Here is a 20,206-nt window from a genome sequence, read left to right as displayed (position 1 = left end):
AACCCTTTAAAATGTGTATTTCTTGAGTGCCGTCCGATGACGAACAGAGGTCCTCTATTTATAGAGGATCTGTGAAAGAGGTACTAAATTTACAGAACACCGATAAAAGAGGTCTTGTGTATATATAGAAGAACTGTTAAGGGGTCTTCAACCTATGGAAGACCTGTGGAAGAGGTCTCCTGTCTATAGACTTCTGTCTATAAAAGAATTAAGAGCTCTTAAGTCTATGGAAATAATGATGGAATAAAAAACTCTGTTATTTTCTGCAATTATTTATACATATGATTTATTATTTTTTGTTTTGTTTGTTGTTGTTTTTTTTTCTATTTATATTGATGAGACTTAAAATTAAATGTGTTTTTTATTGTTTCGTTACGTGTTGTTTTTTTTTCATTTTTTTAATGCAATTTTTTATAGTAAATATAGATTTGTTTGTTTTTTTTATAATATTAGAACTATTTCGGGGTTGCTTTGAATTATGTAGAGAAGTGGAAAGAGGGGTAAAAAAGGGAAGAGTTGAGTTGTAATTTTTAAATGATTTTCAGTATAAGAAATAGGGGGAGGTGGAGGATGAGTTGGTTTTTTTATATCTTTATACAATGTCGTTTCACCTTTTTTTAATTCAAAATTGATATTTAGATTACAATACCGAATAAAAAATCTGAAAACATTTTTTATTTAGACAATTTTTTTTATAAATTATTTTGTGGACTGTTCATACGCCCAATTTTTTTTTCAGAACTAAAACACGGGAAAATCGTTTTCAAATTAAAAGTAAGAGGGCATTTTTTTTAAAAAAATCCTTAATTTTGACTCAATATTCAAGAGTATTGAGTGATATTTTACTTTGAAATTTTGCTGTAATTTACATGATTTTATTGTGTTGTATTTCTCTTCCCTTTATTGTGTGGTTTTGTGGTTTCTTTCCTTTTTAAACATCCCTTTTATGGTTATTTTATTATTATTCTTATTATTTTTGTTGTTGTGTGTTTGAATGTTTGTTGTATAGACAAAGAGAAAGAGAGATTTTTTTAAATGTAAATATTTACACGATTTATTATTTCATGGGTTTTGTTTTTTTCTCAACTTTCTACATTATTAAAATATACTATATTCAATTGTTTATTGTTGTTGTTGTGTTAGTAGTTATATTTTTTTAATGGTTATTTTCCAATATCCAATAAAGCAGGTTGTTCTTGTTTCTTTACAATGTTTAGAGGGGTTGATTTTTTTTTAAATTTTTTTCTTTTCATTGTTCAAAAATGATATTTTAATTTTTTAATTAATATTAAAGTTTTCTTGTTGCCATTTAATATTCTCGTTTTGTTATATATAATACATCAAATGTTTAGTTTCTTTAAATTAATTTAAATTGTTTTTTTTTTTTGGGTTTTTTTCTTTTCTTTTTTCTTGTTGCTTTTTCGTTTCATTTTCACACAAACAAATTATATTTATTAAACTACTTACAGAAAAATGTTATTAATAAAAAAGTTGTTTTTTTTTCATTTTTTAAGATTTTTTCTTTTTTTAATATTTATATTAATTAATAATAATTATAATATTAATAAACTAAAAAAATTGTAGGGGTAGAGAAGAAATAAAAACACATAAAAATAAAAAAGAAATTAGAAAAAAGGGGAGGGGGTGTGTGTGGTTGCAAAAATTCTTAATTCGTAAATCAATTATTTATATTTTTTTTATATATATAATGGGGGTATGGGTATATGCAAATATCGTTTTTTTGTTTTGTTTTTTATCTTTAGCTTAAAAAAAGAAACATTTACTTTATTCCTTCATCATCATGGTGTGTTGTTGAACTTGTTGCTTTTATTGTTGTTGCTGCTGTTGCTGTTCTTTTTCTTCTTGTTATTATTGTAAATATTATGGTTGCATTTGTGGTTGTTGTTGGTCTGCTGCTGCTGCTGTTGTTGTTGATAGTGTGTTACTCTTGTTGTTGTTGTTGCTGTTGTTCTAGTATTTCTTGTGGTTAGTTATCGTTCTATATGCCATTCTGTTTGTTCTATCCAGGACAGACAAAAGAAAGAGAATTGATTTTTTTAATTTTAAATCGTGTGTGTTTGTTTTTGTTGTTGTGGGAAGGTTAGAAGGATAGCATATAGATTTCAGTGGGGATTTCAAATTAAAACAAATTAAAATTTAATTGATCTCTTGTATCTCACCATCCACCATGTTGTTCATTTGTTGGGGATGATTGGATTTAACCATGCATGAACGTGCAACTGATTCAAATAGTCTGAAAAGAAATGATAGATAAAAATATATTATTAGAAAATTACATTTAGATAGAAAGATACCAGTTGTAGAATTGGTCGTTCATCTATTAAAGACCGGGGGAAATGTATTCCATATATAAAAGGCCATAGAATTTCATTGACGACCAATTGATGAAGTTTTCCATCTTTTGAAAACCCTTGGAAAAGGTCATCAATGTGAAGTCCTTTGGAGTAGTTTTTATCTATATAAAATATCCTTAGAAAAGGCCCTCTATTTATAGAAATTGTTTGAAGAAGTTATCTATCTATAAAAGTCCCTTGGAAAATGACTTTCATCTATAGAACATCCTAGGAAGAGGTCTCCGTTACAAAGAACACCTTTGGAAGAGGTCTTTAATCTATAGAAGGCATTTGGACTAGATTTTCTATTCATAGAAGGCCTTAAGAAGAGTTAATCCTTCTATAGGATGCCGTTGGAAGAGATCCTCTACCATTGAAGTCCATGGGTCTACAATGCTAGAGGTGCTCTATCTATAGAAAATCCTTGGATGATGTATTTTATCTATAAAAACACCTTCTACCTTTAGAATACCTGTAGGAGAGGTCTACTAGCTGCAAAAGTCCAGTCGGAGTGCTCTACAACATCTAGAAGTTATGTCGAAGAAGTCTACTACCTCTAGAAGAACTGCCCGAGATGTATATTGCCTCTAGAAGACTTGTCGAAGGGGTCTTCATCCTCTAAAAGACCCACCGGAAAGGTCTACTACCTCTAGAAATCCTGTCGAAGAGGCCAACATCCTCTAGAAAACCTGTCGAAGAGGTCAACATCTCCTAGAAAACCTGTCGAAGAGTCTTTCAACATCCAGTAGTCCTGCCGAGTGGTCTACATCCTCTAGAAGATCTGTCGGGGAGGTATACTACCTCTAGAAAACATGGCGGAGAGGTTTACTACCCCTAAAAGTCCAGTCGGAGAGGTCTACAACCTCTAGAAGTTATGTCGAACAAGTCTCCTACCTCTAGAATAACTGTCGGAGAGATATATTGTCTCTAGAAGATCTCTAAAGAGCCGTCGGTCTACTACCTCTAGAAACCTAAGACATGTGGAAGGTCTTCATACCATAATTGATAGTTATTTCCAAATCGGTCAATAGTCTTATATTAACAGAATACATCCGATAGCCCTTCCCTCTAGTATCCATTAAAATTATCTAAAAACGATTTGCTACAACTTACTTTGATATTTCCGGAGCACAGTGAACGAAATCATGTTCCCAGAATTTATAAATGGGATTCTTAATTAATTCAATGAATGTTATCAAAAGACCCCATGGATGTGGACGACTAACAATGACACGTTCCAACAGTACACGGGTGATTTGTTCCTGTATTGCTTCGGAATTCGCTTCGGCGAATAGATGTAAAACAGCACAGCTAAAGTAATGGGTATGACTGTTGGGATAACGCAATTGATTGGCAATGGCATTCAAAAATAGATAACGTCCTTCGGTATCTAGATCAACAGCCAAATTCTGGAAGATATCCATGTGGGCGCTATGTGCCACATTCGATGTATTGGGGATAAGATTTTTGTTCCTAAAAAAATAAAGAGAGAAACAAAATTAAATTAGAATCCACGAACATAAATTTTGAGTATTTCGTCGTACATACCTAATATGGGCAATAGCCTGTGTACCCACATACAAGACCAAAGCATTCATAAGCGGTATATTATACCGTGAACCCGGCTCATTGGATATCTGCAAATGGCTACGCAATTCCGATAGGAAAGTCACCGGTGCTCGAGCCTTCAAATATGAATCAAGATCCTTTTTGAAATTGGCCGGCTGAATGTTCATCACATAATTCGAACAGATCTTTGGAGCTGTGGCTGTTTCAGCCAACATATCAACCTTCAAATTGGGTGTAAATGGATCTGGCAATCGCATATTACGTGGAAAAGCTGCCAATATGATGTTGCGCATTTGTATACAATTTGGTGGTATGGCATCACAGAAGCCAAAGTGATAGTCACACAAAAATTCAGGGAAATCGTGCAATAACACGAGCAGAACCCGCAGCGTTCCTTTATACAATAACTGTACTGGCTTCGCTAGTTCGGCATTCCGCAGGAATGGTGCCAGATACTTGAACAAGTCCAAGAGTAACTGGGCATAGAGTGGCCAACCCTTTTGTTGGGGTATTTGTGCCAGGATACGTCCGATAAAGATACGATGTGATATCAACTCCAACCAGGCGTAACAGAAGCCGGGCGCCAAGGCGGGATTCAGGAGATGATAGGTGTGTGAGAAGGCTGTTACAATACTGTGCATAAGAGATTCCAAAACAGCATCGGGTGAGCTCAGCTCAAGGAATAGCATAACGAAAAAGCGATGATATCCCAACTGTTGGAATGAACTGCAATGGACTTCTTGATCTTGCAACAGAATGCCCAGGACAATGCCCAACACTTTGTTCAGCAGATTGATTTTGGTGGTGGGATTGCCGGACTCGCCCGAATGACGTACCAGCAAAGCAATCAAATGGACAAAGGCATCAATCCAATGGAAAATCTTAGTTTTCGCCTGCACTGGAGTGTGGGTTGGATCGTTCAATATGCGGTATACCAAGTCCATACAGAATTGTGTGGCCTGGCGGAAGAACCGTGTAATGAGGTCGTCGGTCTTCAGTATACCATACATGTTCATTTTCTGTACAAATGAACCGAAGTTCTTGGTCTCACGTGACAAATTGTGCGACTGTGAATAGATGGAGACCCAATCCTTGAGTAGGAATTCTGTTTTCTCCTGCAAACCTGGTGGATCATCACAATCATTTGACTGTAAACAAAAGATAAAAAATAAAAATAAATTATCTCCCTTTCAATCGATGTGATCACTCTCTCATTGACTTACCCTTACATGTTGCATTCCCGAGTGTATGTACTGTGTTGCCCCGGCCAAATAACGATCGGTTACAGCACCAAATGTTCCAGCATCCATGGTATTGCTACTGCCGAAAAGCATATCAATCAGGTGCGACAAGGCCTCAGGATAGCGGTGGCGATGTTGTGTCAATCGGCTCAACATTTCAATGGTAACCAATAATTCCGTCTCAGCAATAATCGATGTGGAACGTTCATCGGTTAGCAGACGTTCCATAAGCGTAATGGCAAAGGTAACAGCCAAAAAGTTATTACCATTGTCCATCGATTCACGCAACAGCATATCGAACTGTGGCACATTTATGAAATGTGAAGTGATCAGCAATTTAATGGCCTCCACATTGTAACGTGCCTCTTCGCGGATATCAAAGATACACTTGGTAATGGCCCGCTCCGTTGCTGGGGCACCAAATGTATTTTGCAGCAGAGTTAAAATACGCAAATGGATATCGCGATATAGTTTCATTTGTTCGACATGTTCGGGTATGTTGATTAGACCCTCCACGAAACCCTCGACACAGCGTGTCAACAGATTAATGGCTGAATCGTGGTCACGAATGCGACGTGTGACCATCAGAGCATTGAGTAGGGCATGCATTTTGCCTGCTTGTAGCTGCAAATTGTTGTTACTGACACAGCTATTGAGGAATGCCTCCATTTTGCTGGCCAATTCGGCATACATCAGACCCATTTCATCGGTCGGGAAGGTGGGTGGCATTTCCTGTGGTTTCGGCAGGAACAACGCTATATCACGATCGCTCATTATCTGGAAGCCTGGGATATTGCGAGCAAACTCGGCATAAACAGCAAACTGATTTGGTGGCACACCGCCCATTTTCAAACGAACCTGCTCGGGTAATCGTTCGGATTGATAGGCTAATGTTTGTGCATCGAAGTAACGGCTGTTTTCTTCACGGGCCATCTTACGTGTCTCGAAGTCGGCAGCCAAACGTCTATCAACTTCGGGAGTTGATTTTTCCGCAGCCGTCTTCTGTATGAAAGCACAGGCCAACTCAACATTGTCGTTGGTCAGCTGAATGGAGGCACCCTCGATTTCTTGGAATGAAGGTGGACCGGGCAGAGTTGTCATGAAGGCCTTACGCAGATTATTATTGAGCGTTTGCGTGATTTGATCCTTGCAAGTTATCATAGCCATACCAGCGGCTAAGTTGCGTACCATTTGATGGGCTGCAGTGCGCATGCGATGCTCTTCGGGATCGAGAGCGAAATCTTTACGTACAATTTGTTCTGTGGTGGAGGCGGCAATGCGAACACACCGATCAACTACAGGCTGTAGCCATTCGGTGATGGTTCTCTCAATGGCATTTAAGACCAAATGCTTGATGTTCGGGTTGACGTGAATGAAAGCAATGTTGGGGGACAGAACCACATGCTGGGCAATCAATTGGAAGTTGGTAACATTGATGTCGACGTATGAGAAACGTGGTTCTGGTGCGGGCATCATTATGGGACCAACTTGGTCTTGAGGAATGCTGGGTGATGGTATGCTGCCACCGGGCACAACTCCTCCTGGTCCACCTGAATTGGCCATCATCATTGCTTGAGCATCGGCCTCCGACATCATGGGATGCTGATGAGGTGGCGTGGGTGTTGGTTGCTGCGGCTGTGGTGGCTGTTGTTGCTGTTGCTGCTGCTGTTGTTGTTGCTGCTGAGATGGACCCGATTCCATGGCCTTCGATTTGGGTTGGCCCATTTGACTCTCAATCATGGCATAGCGGCCTGGATCTTTCAGATATATAACTGGCTTGAGCTTATTCAAGTCGATGTTGAGACTCTTGCACAACACCTCAATTTCGAATTTCAAATTCAACTTCAAATCAGGCTCCTGATGCAGCTCTCCCAGAACATTCATAATTGCCATGGTCCAGGGATTGGGTGATTTGAAAACCTTCGACTTGGCTGAGGATTCCAAGATTTTGGCCACAAACGGCACGACGTACAGCAGCTCCTGCTGTCCCTTGTGGTAGGCTTCGGCAAGCAGTGACTTCAAATCCAAGTCAATTTGTAAAATGGGTTTGTTGCGTGCCAAGGTCATCATACCCAGCCAGTGGCCAAGATTTTTAAGCAGACTGCGGTCAGAGAAATTGACCACACCCTTGTCAGAACGTAGTAGAACCTTGATGTTGCGAATGGTTTCTTTGGTCACGTATTTATTGATCTCCGGATTCATCAACGCTTCCAGGAAATTAAAGTAAAGCGTGTGGAAATTAAATTCCATTGAGGCTCTCTTGAGCACCAAATATTGTGACATCCAGGGCCAATATTCCTTGGTCATTATATCTTTGATCTCTTCGACCTTTTGCGGTATATTAAGCTGACTTAGATTGTTGAATATGAAGGCAGTCTTATCTTGAATGGCCTCGGGTGGTACGGTGATCTTTTCCTCCTGATTGGCCACCAACAGGGTGTCGATATTTGTGGCAGTGGCAATGGATTTCATGCGGGTTGGATGTGACATAACCATGGGTTTCTGTTGTGTGGGTGTGGTAACAATGTTTCCTACAAAATTCAGAGAAAACATTTAGAAACCAAAGAACCGCGTTGATGGTTATCAAATACTTACCTGTTACTGAGTTACTACGATAAATTGAATCTGGAGGTTGTTGACCAGCTGCCCCAGCTCCCATTAACATGAGTTTCGCTGGAGGTGGTTCCTGACCCAAAAAGCCATACTCCACATATTGTATCAAATGTGGAGGGAAGTCTTTAAAGTGCGGAATCGAGCGAATATATTCACAGTATTTGTTGTAGGTTGGTAGACGGGTCTTAAAGCGATCTAAGGCCGTAATACCAAAATAGTAGAGTTTCGAACCTTCGGTCTTACGCAGAGCATCGAGTACACAACGCAATGCCAAACCCAGTGCCACAAAAGTGGGCACCAAATTACGCTCGATAATACCGCCAAATAACTGGGCGGTGATTTGCAATTCCTTTTCCGGGTAGTGGGCAAAGAAACGATATTCCTCGAATAGATTGCGCAGCATGCATTGATAGACTTCTTGTTCTCGTCGAATATTGGACTCCTTGAAACGTTGCAGAATATCCAACACCTCATCTATGGACAGGGTAGGATGTGGTGGATGGTTGTAGATACGCTGGAAATATGAATTCGCCTCATCTTCGATTTCCTTGGAGACAGGTGCTTGAAAATCGGTCATAATAGCATTAGTGGGATTGGGCGGTGTTGGCGTAGGCTGGGGAGCTGCTGGTGGCATTCTCCCAATGCCACCCACTGTGGGAGGCGGTGCAGGCATTTGCATCGGATTCATGGGATACGGACTGGCAGCGGCTGGATTCATAAGGCGTGATGGTGATCCTGGTGTGGAAACTAAATTGTTGAGAACATTGCCAAAATTGAAGGCTCCATTCGGTCCACCCAAATTTAGGCCAGCTATATTTGTAGTCAGATTCGACAGAGTATCCATGGTGGGTCCAAACATTTGTTGAGCATTTAAATTGGCTGAGAAGGGTGGCGGTACACCACCGGGAACACCGCCCACACCTCCTACACCGGCGGCACTCATATCCAGACCACGATGGCCACGAAGGGCACTCTGATTCTGCACCAGAGGACCTTGTTGTACAGCAGCGGCGGCGCGTGCCTTGTTGGCCATTATGGAACAGTTTGCAGACATTTGCATGATCAGTTCGGCTATTTCGTGAGGTACATTGCCAATGCAGGCCTGCAGGCAAGACAGCATGGTGTTCACAGTCTCCGGTGGCAGTTGGGCTTGTTTGGGAGGTAATTGGTCATCGGGAATTTTTGCATTGGTAATTTGGGGACAACGCCTTTGCAAGCATTTCAGCATAGCCTGTATGAAGGGTTCGCCGTGTTCCCGAATCTTGTCACTTAACCATTTCTCCAGTTTCAAATATTCACGACGCGAAGCCAAACATGCCAAATCGATGACAAAGAGGAATGATCGGGCATTCAAGAGCGTTGACAATGCCTTGAGGTCCTGTGCTACATCCAGAATCCTTGACAATTTCACCTGATCATATTCTGTGCCACGCAAATACCACTCAGACATGGCATGCATTATGATGGGCCGTAGGGTCATGCCAAAGTTATTGGAATTCCATGCACTGGCCAATATCACGCCCGAGTTAATGTGATTTGCCAAAAATGTAGGTATTAGCTGACTGAACAGTTCCTGCCTGAGGGCTGTGAGTGGGGGATTTATGTGCAGCAGTGAAAGGAACAAAACATCCGGACAATGTTGGGCTGGGAACTTCAACAATTCATGGACTTGAGCATATAGACCATGTTCAGCTATGTACAGCAAGACTTCCACTAAATGCAACGACTTCCAGGCACACACTTCCTTGTTGTCATTGTCGGGCGGTGTTTTCAACATTTCCACGGGAGCGGGCGTGAATATGTAGTCGGCGAAGGAAAAGAGATCGGGATTCTTTAGCATCACAGCTATCAATGAGAACTGACCCTCGACATTTTGCCAATGACGATAAATGCATTCTGGATGTGGAAATAGATTTGACTGTGTGGCCAAACGGAATATGGTCAAGAGCAGATCAAGACCAATGCGATCTTTTATGATGAATTCGGGGTGATCGAGTTCCAGGCACACCTCCTTCCAATTCAATTGGGGTACTACCTCTTTGAGAGCTTGCACAAACACATCTGGTTTCCAGGCTTGGGTGGTATCTGTGCTGCCGGTACCTCCGGCCGAGTTATTGCCCCCAACCGTGGGCTTATCCTTTTTGTCATTGCCATTGTTGCTTTTATCCGTGTTACCGGTTGAGTTGTCATTGTTGTTGTTATTGGCATTCTGTTGTTGCTGTTGGGGATTGTTTTGGCCACCCTGTTGCTGGGGCCAAAAATTGGCTGCAGTCGGTAGATTTACATTGCAATCCAGCAAAGATGTGTGCCGACGACACATGAGGCCAATGATCTTGGCCACATCTTGAGGCTGTAAATCGCGCTGTTGACCACCTGTACCACCACCAGAGGCATTATTGCCGGCATTGCCAGCAGCCCCTGCTCCCGTACCACCGCCTACATTATTGGCTGTTGAACCACCACTGCGTAAATGATTTTTACACTCTTCAAGACTCGAAGTAAACTCATAACCGATTTCAAGGATTAAATTAATCCAAGATGTGTCCATAATATTATTGTAATCGTGTTGGGAAAATATGTTTTCGCACAAATTATCATAGATCTCTTCTATGGGTACTTCCGATATAAAGCCATTGGTGGTGTTGTTGATTGTTGCAGTTGGGTTGTTCAGTGATGACGATGAAGACGACGACACTGCCAATTCATCACCGGCTGATTTGATATCGAGATTAGAGGATATGGGTGCAGCAGCATACAAATATGGAGCTAAAATTAGTGGTACACGTTCGCGGGGAAATTCCTCCCTTAGTTTCTGTAAGAATTGTTCGCGTAAATTCTTATCCGCAACATACACATCCAAGCAGGTCAATAGGAGTTGTATTAGATCTAAGGATGCGTCATGTAAACTACTAATAACAGCAGCCGATTGCTGATTCTTCCCCAAATAGGATTCGATAAGTTCGGGTAAGGCTTTTCGCAGTTGGTCACGGGCACAAATGCGCAAATCCGAATGTGAGGAATGTGTTAGCGATAGACTAACAACACATTCGCATAATTTATTTATGCCAGTTATTCGAACAAGTTGATTTACAAAATGTACCGGAAATGTGGATTTGTTAAGACTCTGAAAGAGGGGAGGAGGAAAGAACAACAAAAATAACAAATTAACCAATGAACTTTGTTGTAATGTAAATACAGAGATTATCATATATGTATATCTCGTAACAAACAAACCTTCTGTTGTATCCAACAGCTATCGATGGCAAAGCAAATATTCGATATGTGCGCTGCCTTGTTTAGCTGTAATTCCAATTGGATTTGTAAAAGTTTCGCCAATAAAAGCTGTTGCTGTTGAACGTTCGATAATGATGACGTCGATGGTGAGTTGGTTGACGTTAATGCTGGGTCATTAAAACTGATGCTCGCAAATAGACAACGCAGACAATGACGATCCGCTTCTAAGCCAAATTCTTCAATTAACTGCAAGAAAGCGAGATAGATAAGAGAGAAACGAGTGTAAATATAACAAATGAAAATGAGAAAAATAATGTTTAGAAAACGGAGGAAAAAAAAACAATTAACACATTTCTTTGTGTAAACAAAGAAAAGCAAAAAAAAAAAAAATAATAATAATAATTGTTTTTTAATAACATTAATCGTAGTAGGTAGGTAGATATAGAAATGTATGTGGTTTGAGAAATTGTTGTGCCATAAAGGGAAATGTCGCAGTTATTGCTTCGGATCTTAGAATATAAAGTCTATAAATGAAATGAATTTGAAAAAAGTAGGTGAAGAGTAATGTGGGGCGGCAAAAGCTATAATAGATTATGAAACAAAACAAACAACAAATAATTATTGACTGGATAAACTGGTATTTTCTATAAGAGTGAAATTAGTTTTGAACCTTGTGATTAACTGGAAATAACTTTGAACACTTTGTGTTTTTAAATGGATGAAAATAGACCCGATTGATCGTTTTTACCACTCTACAGAGGGAAAGTTGGAATTATGTATTATGACAGTGTACCTTACTCAATGTTTGAAAGTATTGATCAAAGTTTGTCGCTGAGTTGAAAATCCCTGACAGCTTCGAACTAGGGTCGTTCCGGGTGTTGGGAATGAATGCCGATGACTGCACGGTTATTTCGCCCGGATTTCACATTGACGACGTAATTTCAAATAATATTTAGCAACCATCACAAACTTCTTCCCGGAGCGTAATCTAAAATTATCTTTAGTAACTTTAGTCCACATTTCGAAAATCTTTGGGGTGGTCTTCGATAACCTCATTCATTTCTTCTCAAATTCTAACTACATCAACCAGAAGGTTAAAGCTGGGAATAAAGTTCTAAATACTTTGGCTGGCACCTCCTGGGGCAGGGATAAAGAAACGTTGGTAACAACATACAATATCACAGGTCGTTTTATCCTTAATTATGCTGCCCCAGTCTGGACTTCTTTCCTTAGCGACACACAATGGAGATGCTAGCAAACTACACAAAATAATGCAGCACTTCGAATTGCAACCGGCTGTGTCCAGATGTTGACGAACGTCGATCACCTCCATGATGAGATTAGGATGCTGACAGTCGAGCAACATAATGTTGTTGTTGACTAGACAGTTCCTGCTGGCCTCCTAACCATCATAGAGTGATTGCAGATCCACCTCCTCGACCCATCCGTCAGAACTTCAGGCGCTGTCGTGAAGGCATCAAAGACGTCAACAGATCGTCGATAGCGAACGCAATGAACTGGCGGTGCTTACGAAACCATAAATGGCTACAGATGTAACAAAGTCCTACTCCAACATCCTGCAATTCTGACACCACTAAGATCCGGCTACATCAATATTCTCAATTCGTATCGAGAGCACATTGTCCCAGGAATATGAAATAGGTGTCCCTCCTTTAGCAAAGCCGCACGATATAAACTATCTGTTTAATTGTTTATCAGAGACTACAAGTCTATTGCCCATAAAGATGTGGCACAGTTTCTTCAGCTACCCTCTTCAAATCCTAATTAATACTTAATATATTTTCCATTTCATTGTTCTATTTTCTATCACCAATCTGTCTTTGTAATCAAAAAGAAACTCAGATACTATTTTTTACCAAAAATTTCTGAATAATCCTAAATCGAAAGGGTTGGACAAAGTATGTCTCTACAAAACACCATGGAGCAAAATGGATGTTCCCTTAGTAATACTAAAAAAATAAAAATGAATTAGTAGCCATAAACAATCGTTAATTCTAACTCTTACCAACAACACCCTGATTTACCAAAGTCTGAAAGGGCTTGGAAGAGTTAGTCTCTGGAAAACCTGATTGAACCAAATCAACACCTATGTATTTCCCAAACTAATTGGGTATACATACTCCTGGGACTTCATTCTGTATATCTACCGGTGCTCCAGGCTTCTGGAAACTTAATCGCAATGAAGGTGTTTCCCTGTGTTTTTAACCACCTTCAGTGGTATTATGCACAAAATATATCACATGACTAAAAAAAAAATATTTATTTTCAATAAATAAATTGCTATATAACACCTAAATACCTGTTATTATATTTAATAATTTCTTTAATCTGTCTAAAAGTAGCCATGACAATGACACTTCATTTATTAACACAAGAGAGGCTTGAGAAAAACCGCGCCAAAAATACCAATGAGAACTCACAAAGAAACTAATAAAATGCACTGTAGTGACAGAAAAATACACAATTTTTTTCTAATTTCTATAAAAATAATAAATTATATTGACTGAAATAAATACATTTTCACACAAAACAATTATTTTATTTTATATTCTTTTCTTTTTGTTTATTTCAACTGACACAACGAGTATGGCAACACTACTCTCAAGAGATTCAAATGAAACAACATCTCGCTCTCTTCCCCCATCTATGCAAAAACAACAATGTATGAAACTTCCAGTTCACAGATGTGAAACGGAAATATTACAAAGCAACGAAGAACGGCCAAGAAGAAGAAAAAACCTACACGAATACACACATAAACAACAAGACGACGTATTGAGACATATCACAAAGAGAGAGACAGCCATAGTCACAGTTACTGGCCTGCTCCATTTAATCATTTTTAATCATATGCGAAAAAAGGCACAAGCAACACCAAAAGAAGAAATGAGCAGAAAAAAACCAAACCACACAAAGAAAATTTGGAATTAAATGAAAAAAAAAACTACATAAAATACCTTTTATGAGCATCAATTAAAAGACAATTTGGTTTCACGAGATTTCTTCAAGACTTGATTACAATTTGACTTCTTGGGTGTTTCTTCTCGTTTTTTGTTTATTAAACTTCACTTCACACAACCGACGTCCAATGACTTTTCTATATTGCCTTCTTTTTTTGGTTTTTTATTTCTTTCTTTGCAAAAAATTGTTTGGAAAAATATACACTTTAATTTTTTAGACAAGGGGGGCAACCGAACACACACACACTCGTACTATAAAAGCGTATGCGATGAATTTTTTTCTGCTTGACCGTATAGCAAGAAAAAGAAAATGTACAGAAGAGATTCACAATTTTGTTTTACACAATTTTTCGCAGATATTTGATATTTTCACTGGGTTATTTTAATTGCACAATAAAGTGCTGCAGTAATTGAATATTTTTATGATATTCTACACAAAATCACTGAGGTTTTTATCAGATTAAAATCGTTTTGAAATTCTTTTGCTATTTTTTCGACAAACGACGACGACGACAAACCAGCAGAGAAAATTTTCTACAGAGCGTCGGCAAAAGTGATTGGTTATAACAGAGTTGTATTTTTTGGTATTAGGGTAGTAACTGTTTGGTGGATGGGAGAGGAATGAGAGAGAGAAAGAGAAAATAAGGGAATAATAGGGAAATGTTTTTTTATAATGGCGATGTTAACAATTGTTAGGGGGAAAATATTAAATAACTTTAGTTTTTAGAATAATTTCTTGTGGTTTTTTGGACAATTTAATATTAAATTAATATATTTCAAAATGAATTCATTTCTACGTTATTTGTACATCTCTGCAAACACAGCAAATATGTAATGTTGCCAGATTGTAAAGGTTGATGTGTGTGGCAAGGGGAAGTGTATAATTTTAGGGAAAAACAATATAGGGAAAAATTACAATTTCGATTAAGAGAATTTCTTGCAGCACAAACATATTTCAGGAATCTTTAGGGTAATTTTTCAAACTTGGACTGAAAAAAAAAATACAAAATAAACGATAATGTAGAAGTCCTCTTTTGCGAATACATCTCTTGGAATTTTTTAGATTAAATGAAAAATGAAATTTAAAAATGCTTTGAAGTTTGTTACTTAGAATTCAAAATTTATATTAAGATATACACTGTATAGCTTTAAGTTACGTTTTATAATGCGAAGTAAACGTTTGTAGATTTGTGGCATGTTGCGTTATTTATTGGCCAGATGGCTTTTTTAAAATACTTCAATTACAATTTTGTAAAATAACTTTGCTTTGCGTGTAAAATATCAAAAACCAAATTGCGATCCTGTAAAAACGACGGTTAGACTTGATTTAGATTAGGCGAGTTTACTTGCGGCAATTCTTGTCGTTCTCTTTTGAACTTGCTTCATGCGTCTATACAAGGCAATTCGGTTTCCAATATATGTTTCTATTTGTTGTTTTTTCACATTTAAATATATATAAAACGTCAACAAATACGAAATACACAAAATGAATTGCCAGAAAATTGTCGGTACGAGCAATTTTTTTCATTTCTATTAACCTTGCCCCTCTCTCCTACAAACAAAGACTTGCCACAAGTAAACTCGCCTAATCTAAATCATGACTTAATCCAAATCAAAATTTGGAATGTTTTTTCTATTCCAAAGTGGGTATTTTAAAATTCCCTCAAAAATTTAATTAGACGGAAATTGCCTGATATGGCATGTCATCTACATTGCATTCATACAAAGGTGTAATTTTTGGTATCATATTTCTAATCAACTGTGAAGTATTTTGTTACAGATATCAAATATGTTTTTTTATACAAAATAGAATTATTATTTTGATTATTATCATTTGCAATATTAATAAAAATTTAATGTCTTTGTGAACAAATTGTTGTAATTTTCTCTTTTGTGTTAAGCTGTGTTTAGACGTCACAGTGACTAGGCAGGTATCTGATGTGTGTTCAATAAACACAAATAAACGTAGTTACCAAATTTGCCTGGGCGGTAGTAGTTGATAAATGTGGTACATATACGATTTTGGACTTCTTTTTTTGTGGGAATTATATACTAAAATGAACATTATTAAACACTAAAAAAAATGTTAAATTTTTTAAATATGTTTTCGTTATTTTGTTAATTGAAGAGAGGGAAATTATACAATCTAATTAACCAATAGTAAATAATAATTTCTTTCGTATCAAACTATCGATTATATGGACATATCAATTGGATTTTACTTATTTTTTAATATTAAAACAAATATTCTAAATAACAAAAACTTCTAAAACCAAAAACGAAATTTTTACAAAAAGCCTCAAAGTATGCAATGTTTTATAAACTAATTTATAACCCCTAGGATGAGGACCAAAGAATTCAATAAGATACAAAAATACTACGGATAGTAATTCGGACTGAAGAGATAAATTTACGTTAAAAAGAGGGAAAAAAATTCTTGGAAAAATACGGATAGTAGCCTCAAAATTTCAAATATGTTATTTGTGGAATGAAATGACAAATTATTGTTGGTACGTATACCCCTATTTGAATGAGATCACGAACAGAGTCTTGAATTAACTGGAAATGTGTGGTTGCAGCCAGTGGAAGTAGCTGAAATTTTTAGCATACAAACAAGAAGAACAATATTATTGTGGCTGAATTTGTACATTATCAAAAAGGAAAACACTGAAAGTGTAGCCAACTAACTCAGCCTTCTTTTCTAATGAAATCCTGAAGTCATTTAACGTAACACCTCGGTCGTTAAAAATTGTACATTGAATTTTTAAAATTTTTATACCCTCAGCCTTGTGGTTAATGAGGGTATATACACTTTGATACGGTGAAAATGTGCCTCATCGAAATATTGGTATTTGGACCAAATCCGTTTCAGAAAATTTGGAGTCGATTTACACATGTCCTTCCGGTGTCCGTCTGTCTGGCTGGTGCGCACGATAATTCTCGAAGGTAGCAACCGATTTCATTCAAACTTTGCACATCATAATATTTCTTTCAAACTTAGTTATGTTCGAAGATGGGGAATATCGGTCCACGCCTTCTGGTACCTCCCCGACAAAATCGTTAAAATTGTGCTAAAAATGAATTTTATAATGTCATGAAAACGAACAATCCGATTTAAACGAAACTTTGTACAACATATTATCTTTAACAAGCCTAGATCAAATTTAAAGATGGGACCCATTGGTCCACTCTTTCTGGTACCTCCCACACACAGAGAGCAAAAAATTTTAATATTTATAATACCAATATCAAGCTAGTGAAGAATGTCCGTTTTGAACCAAACTAGCACAACCTTTTATCTTTACCAAGCCTAGATCAAGTTTGAAGATTGGATCCATTGGTCCCATCTTTCTGGTACCTCCTCCCCCACAAAATGGTAAAAATTGTGCTAATAATTAATTTTAAAGTAACATGCAAACGGACTATCCGATTTTAATGAAACGTTGTACAATCTATTATCTTTACCAAGCTTAGATCAAGTAGGAAAATGGGACCCATTAGTCCACTCCTTCTAGTACCTTCCCCACAAATAGTCAAAATTTGTAAATCAAATATAAGGCGGATGGAAGGTCCGATATGGACCAAACTTTGCACAACCCATTATCCTTACAAAGTCTAGATTAAGTCCGATGATGGGACCCCTTGTTCCACTCCTTCTGGTACCTGCCCCACAAATTGTCAACATTTTCAATATTAGTAAATCCAATATAAGGCGAATGGAATGGTAAAAATTGTGCTAATAATTAATTTTAAAGTAACATGCAAACGGACTATCCGATTTTAATGAAACTTTGTACAACCTATTATCTTTACCAAGCTTAGATCAAGTAGGAAAATGGGACACATTGGTCCACTCCTTCTAGTACCTTCCCCACAAATAGTCAAAATTTGTAAATCAAATATAAGGCGGATGGAAGATCCGATATGGACCAAACTTTGCACAACCCATTATCCTTACAAAGTCTAGATTAAGTCCGATGATGGGACCCCTTGTTCCACTCCTTCTGGTACCTGCCCCACAAATTGTCAACATTTTCAATATTAGTAAATCCAAAATAAGGCGAATGGAATGTCTGATTTGAACCAAACTTTGCACAACTCATTATCTTTACGAAGTCTAGATTAAGTACGAAGATGGGATCCAGTAGTCCACACCTTCCGGTACCTCCCTCACAAATGGCCAATACTTTATAAAATTTTACCAACATTAAATCCGAAACCTCTTTGATAAAAACATTTTTCTTATATGAAGCTAATAATACAATCTTTGTGTAATTCCGAAGACCTCAGCAAACCATAATAAGCTAAACATTAATAAGCATATACTAGCTGAAATAACATTGCTACATGTCGTATTCAATTTGTATAAATCCACGAAACTGTCACCACTTCCGATTATTACAGGCCTCTTGTATGTAGGGGAAAAATAACAACACAAAAAATGCAAGGATCCCAATAGTCACTGCCTAAATCAGGATACATTGGTCCTGGGCAACGATGGATGGCAGCCCTATCAATCAGGACATGTTATAGCAGCCCAATAATTTGTTATCCCTAGTGTCAAAGCATGGCCCTAAATTTTAAAGAGTAAAGAGTCTTTTAATCGCTTATATAGCGAAATGCCCATTTATAGCGACTTCGTTGGTCCCATGAGCATTTCATTCCAAGCAGCTGGGGTGCAGTAGCAAAGAATTTGCAAAAATTTTGATTAAAACATAATTTTTTTATGAATAGGCATATATTACCTGGCCATAGGCAATAAAATTCAAGCCCTGTACAATGACTGTTAATTTAGATAATCTTTATTTTATCGAAAATATCTGTCAAAAATATTTTGGCTACGCAAGAAATTTAGCGTAGACATAATATTTTGTATAACAGCGTTTTCGGAATGTGCTGTCAATATATGCCCCTATTGGAAGAATAATATTGGTGTCTTAAGTAAAATATATCCCCGAACCTTCAACGCCCCTATTTCCCCTAAAAATGACTGTACTAAACTCAAAATTACTAAAATCAATTTCAATAGAGTATTGTCCGATTTATCCAATATAAATAAAGAAGGGAACTGGAATTTGATGTGCTTGAGCATAAGTAATGTATGCTTCAGATTTATAGCGGGTACATCCATATGGAGTTCCTCAAGAAACAAAGAATATCGTTTTAATCAGGGCCCCTGGACTACTTATGGCAAAAATATTTTAAAACTTAAGCCATATAGTGATTACAGAGGAGTTTTAACAAGACAGATATATTGAAAATGCCGTCACAGCATTACCCAGGATTAATCACCACTATAAATATTTACTTCTTATCAGTCAGGTGTTCTTATCATGTTTCTTTAAAGGGTATCCTTTAAAAATTATTTATTTTTTTTTTTGAAAATTGATCCCCCAAACAATTTCTCTACCCATATCTTCTTAGGTTTGTCTGTCCATTTTCAGATAAGGAATAACAAACACGTGATAACAGTTACTTTGTAATACGATGACACATTCGAAGACACTATGAAAAACATAATAACATTAATTTTTTGTTTATATTAAAAATAATAAAGAAAAACAATCATCAACGACTACTTCCCCTCTTCTTCTTCATCTCTACGAAATACAACTTACCTTATTTAGATTCTCAGTTGTTTCGGCAAAATTTTTCTTATTTAAATGTTTGACCAAATTACCAATCTGCGTCAGCGTCAATTTCAGATGGTCTAGGTTCATAGCTCTTCCATTCAAGGTGGAACGGCGTTACAGCAGCAGCACGACGGGTCAGTCAGTCACTTTGTTGTGGGCAGGATCTTTTGTTTGTGGGCAAATTTTTTTCGATAGAAACCTAAAAAAATCGTAGATTTTTTTTTTAAGTTTCACGAAAAAAATTTCACTGACAAGAGATCAGAGACGACACAACAAAAATAAACGACTCAGCGGCGACAGCGCACGAACCGATACAAGGTAAAAAATAAAAAAAAAATAACTAATCGATCGAGAGAGAGAATGAAAACTTAAAAAACACACAATCGAGGAAAACACGCGCTTGGGGCGGCGGTGGGGTTTTGGTGTTTTTTGTTGTTGTATTATTTGTTGCTGGTCTGACGACGACGGTGATGATGATCGTGTTGAAGAAGAAGCAGCCAAGAGAATACTACTCACAATAACACAACGTCAAATTGAATTAAGAATGAAAGTGACGTCGTTGTGGTTCTTTCTTTCTTTTT

At 37.5% G+C, this 20,206-nt stretch overlaps 1 protein-coding gene across 1 annotated transcript; it reads right to left on the bottom strand.

The window, feature by feature from the left end:
- Window positions 1-1,963: 1,963 nt before the first annotated feature.
- Window positions 1,964-19,752, bottom strand: LOC133331630 (CCR4-NOT transcription complex subunit 1). The gene is made up of 8 exons (XM_061540012.1): window positions 19,611-19,752; window positions 11,012-11,257; window positions 7,760-10,901; window positions 5,147-7,695; window positions 3,903-5,071; window positions 3,468-3,827; window positions 2,181-2,254; window positions 1,964-2,020 (listed from the first exon to the last, which is right to left on the bottom strand). The coding sequence occupies exons 1-8, from the start codon at window positions 19,710-19,712 to the stop codon at window positions 1,992-1,994; spliced, it is 7,671 nt and encodes a 2,556-aa protein (XP_061395996.1). The 5' UTR covers window positions 19,713-19,752; the 3' UTR covers window positions 1,964-1,991.
- Window positions 19,753-20,206: the final 454 nt, after the last annotated feature.

This window comes from Musca vetustissima, unplaced genomic scaffold (assembly GCF_032173495.1).
Source record: "Musca vetustissima isolate MV318-11 ecotype Yass unplaced genomic scaffold, APGP_CSIRO_Mvet_v1 utg4091, whole genome shotgun sequence".
Taxonomy (NCBI): Eukaryota; Metazoa; Arthropoda; class Insecta; order Diptera; family Muscidae; genus Musca; species Musca vetustissima.
Note: the sequence above shows the minus strand (reverse complement) of the source record. Positions and strands in the feature narration are given on the sequence as shown.

Excerpts from the sequence above, each read along its gene's own strand:
- LOC133331630 (XM_061540012.1), bottom strand. The coding sequence starts at position 19,712 with ATGAACCTAGACCATCTGAAATTGACGCTGACGCAGATTGGTAATTTG. Across the intron at positions 5,072-5,146 it reads CGGGAATGCAACATGTAAGG|TCAAATGATTGTGATGATCC; the intron begins GTAAGTCAATGA and ends TTTTGTTTACAG. Across the intron at positions 2,255-3,467 it reads TGTGCTCCGGAAATATCAAA|ACTATTTGAATCAGTTGCAC; the intron begins GTAAGTTGTAGC and ends ATTTCTTTTCAG.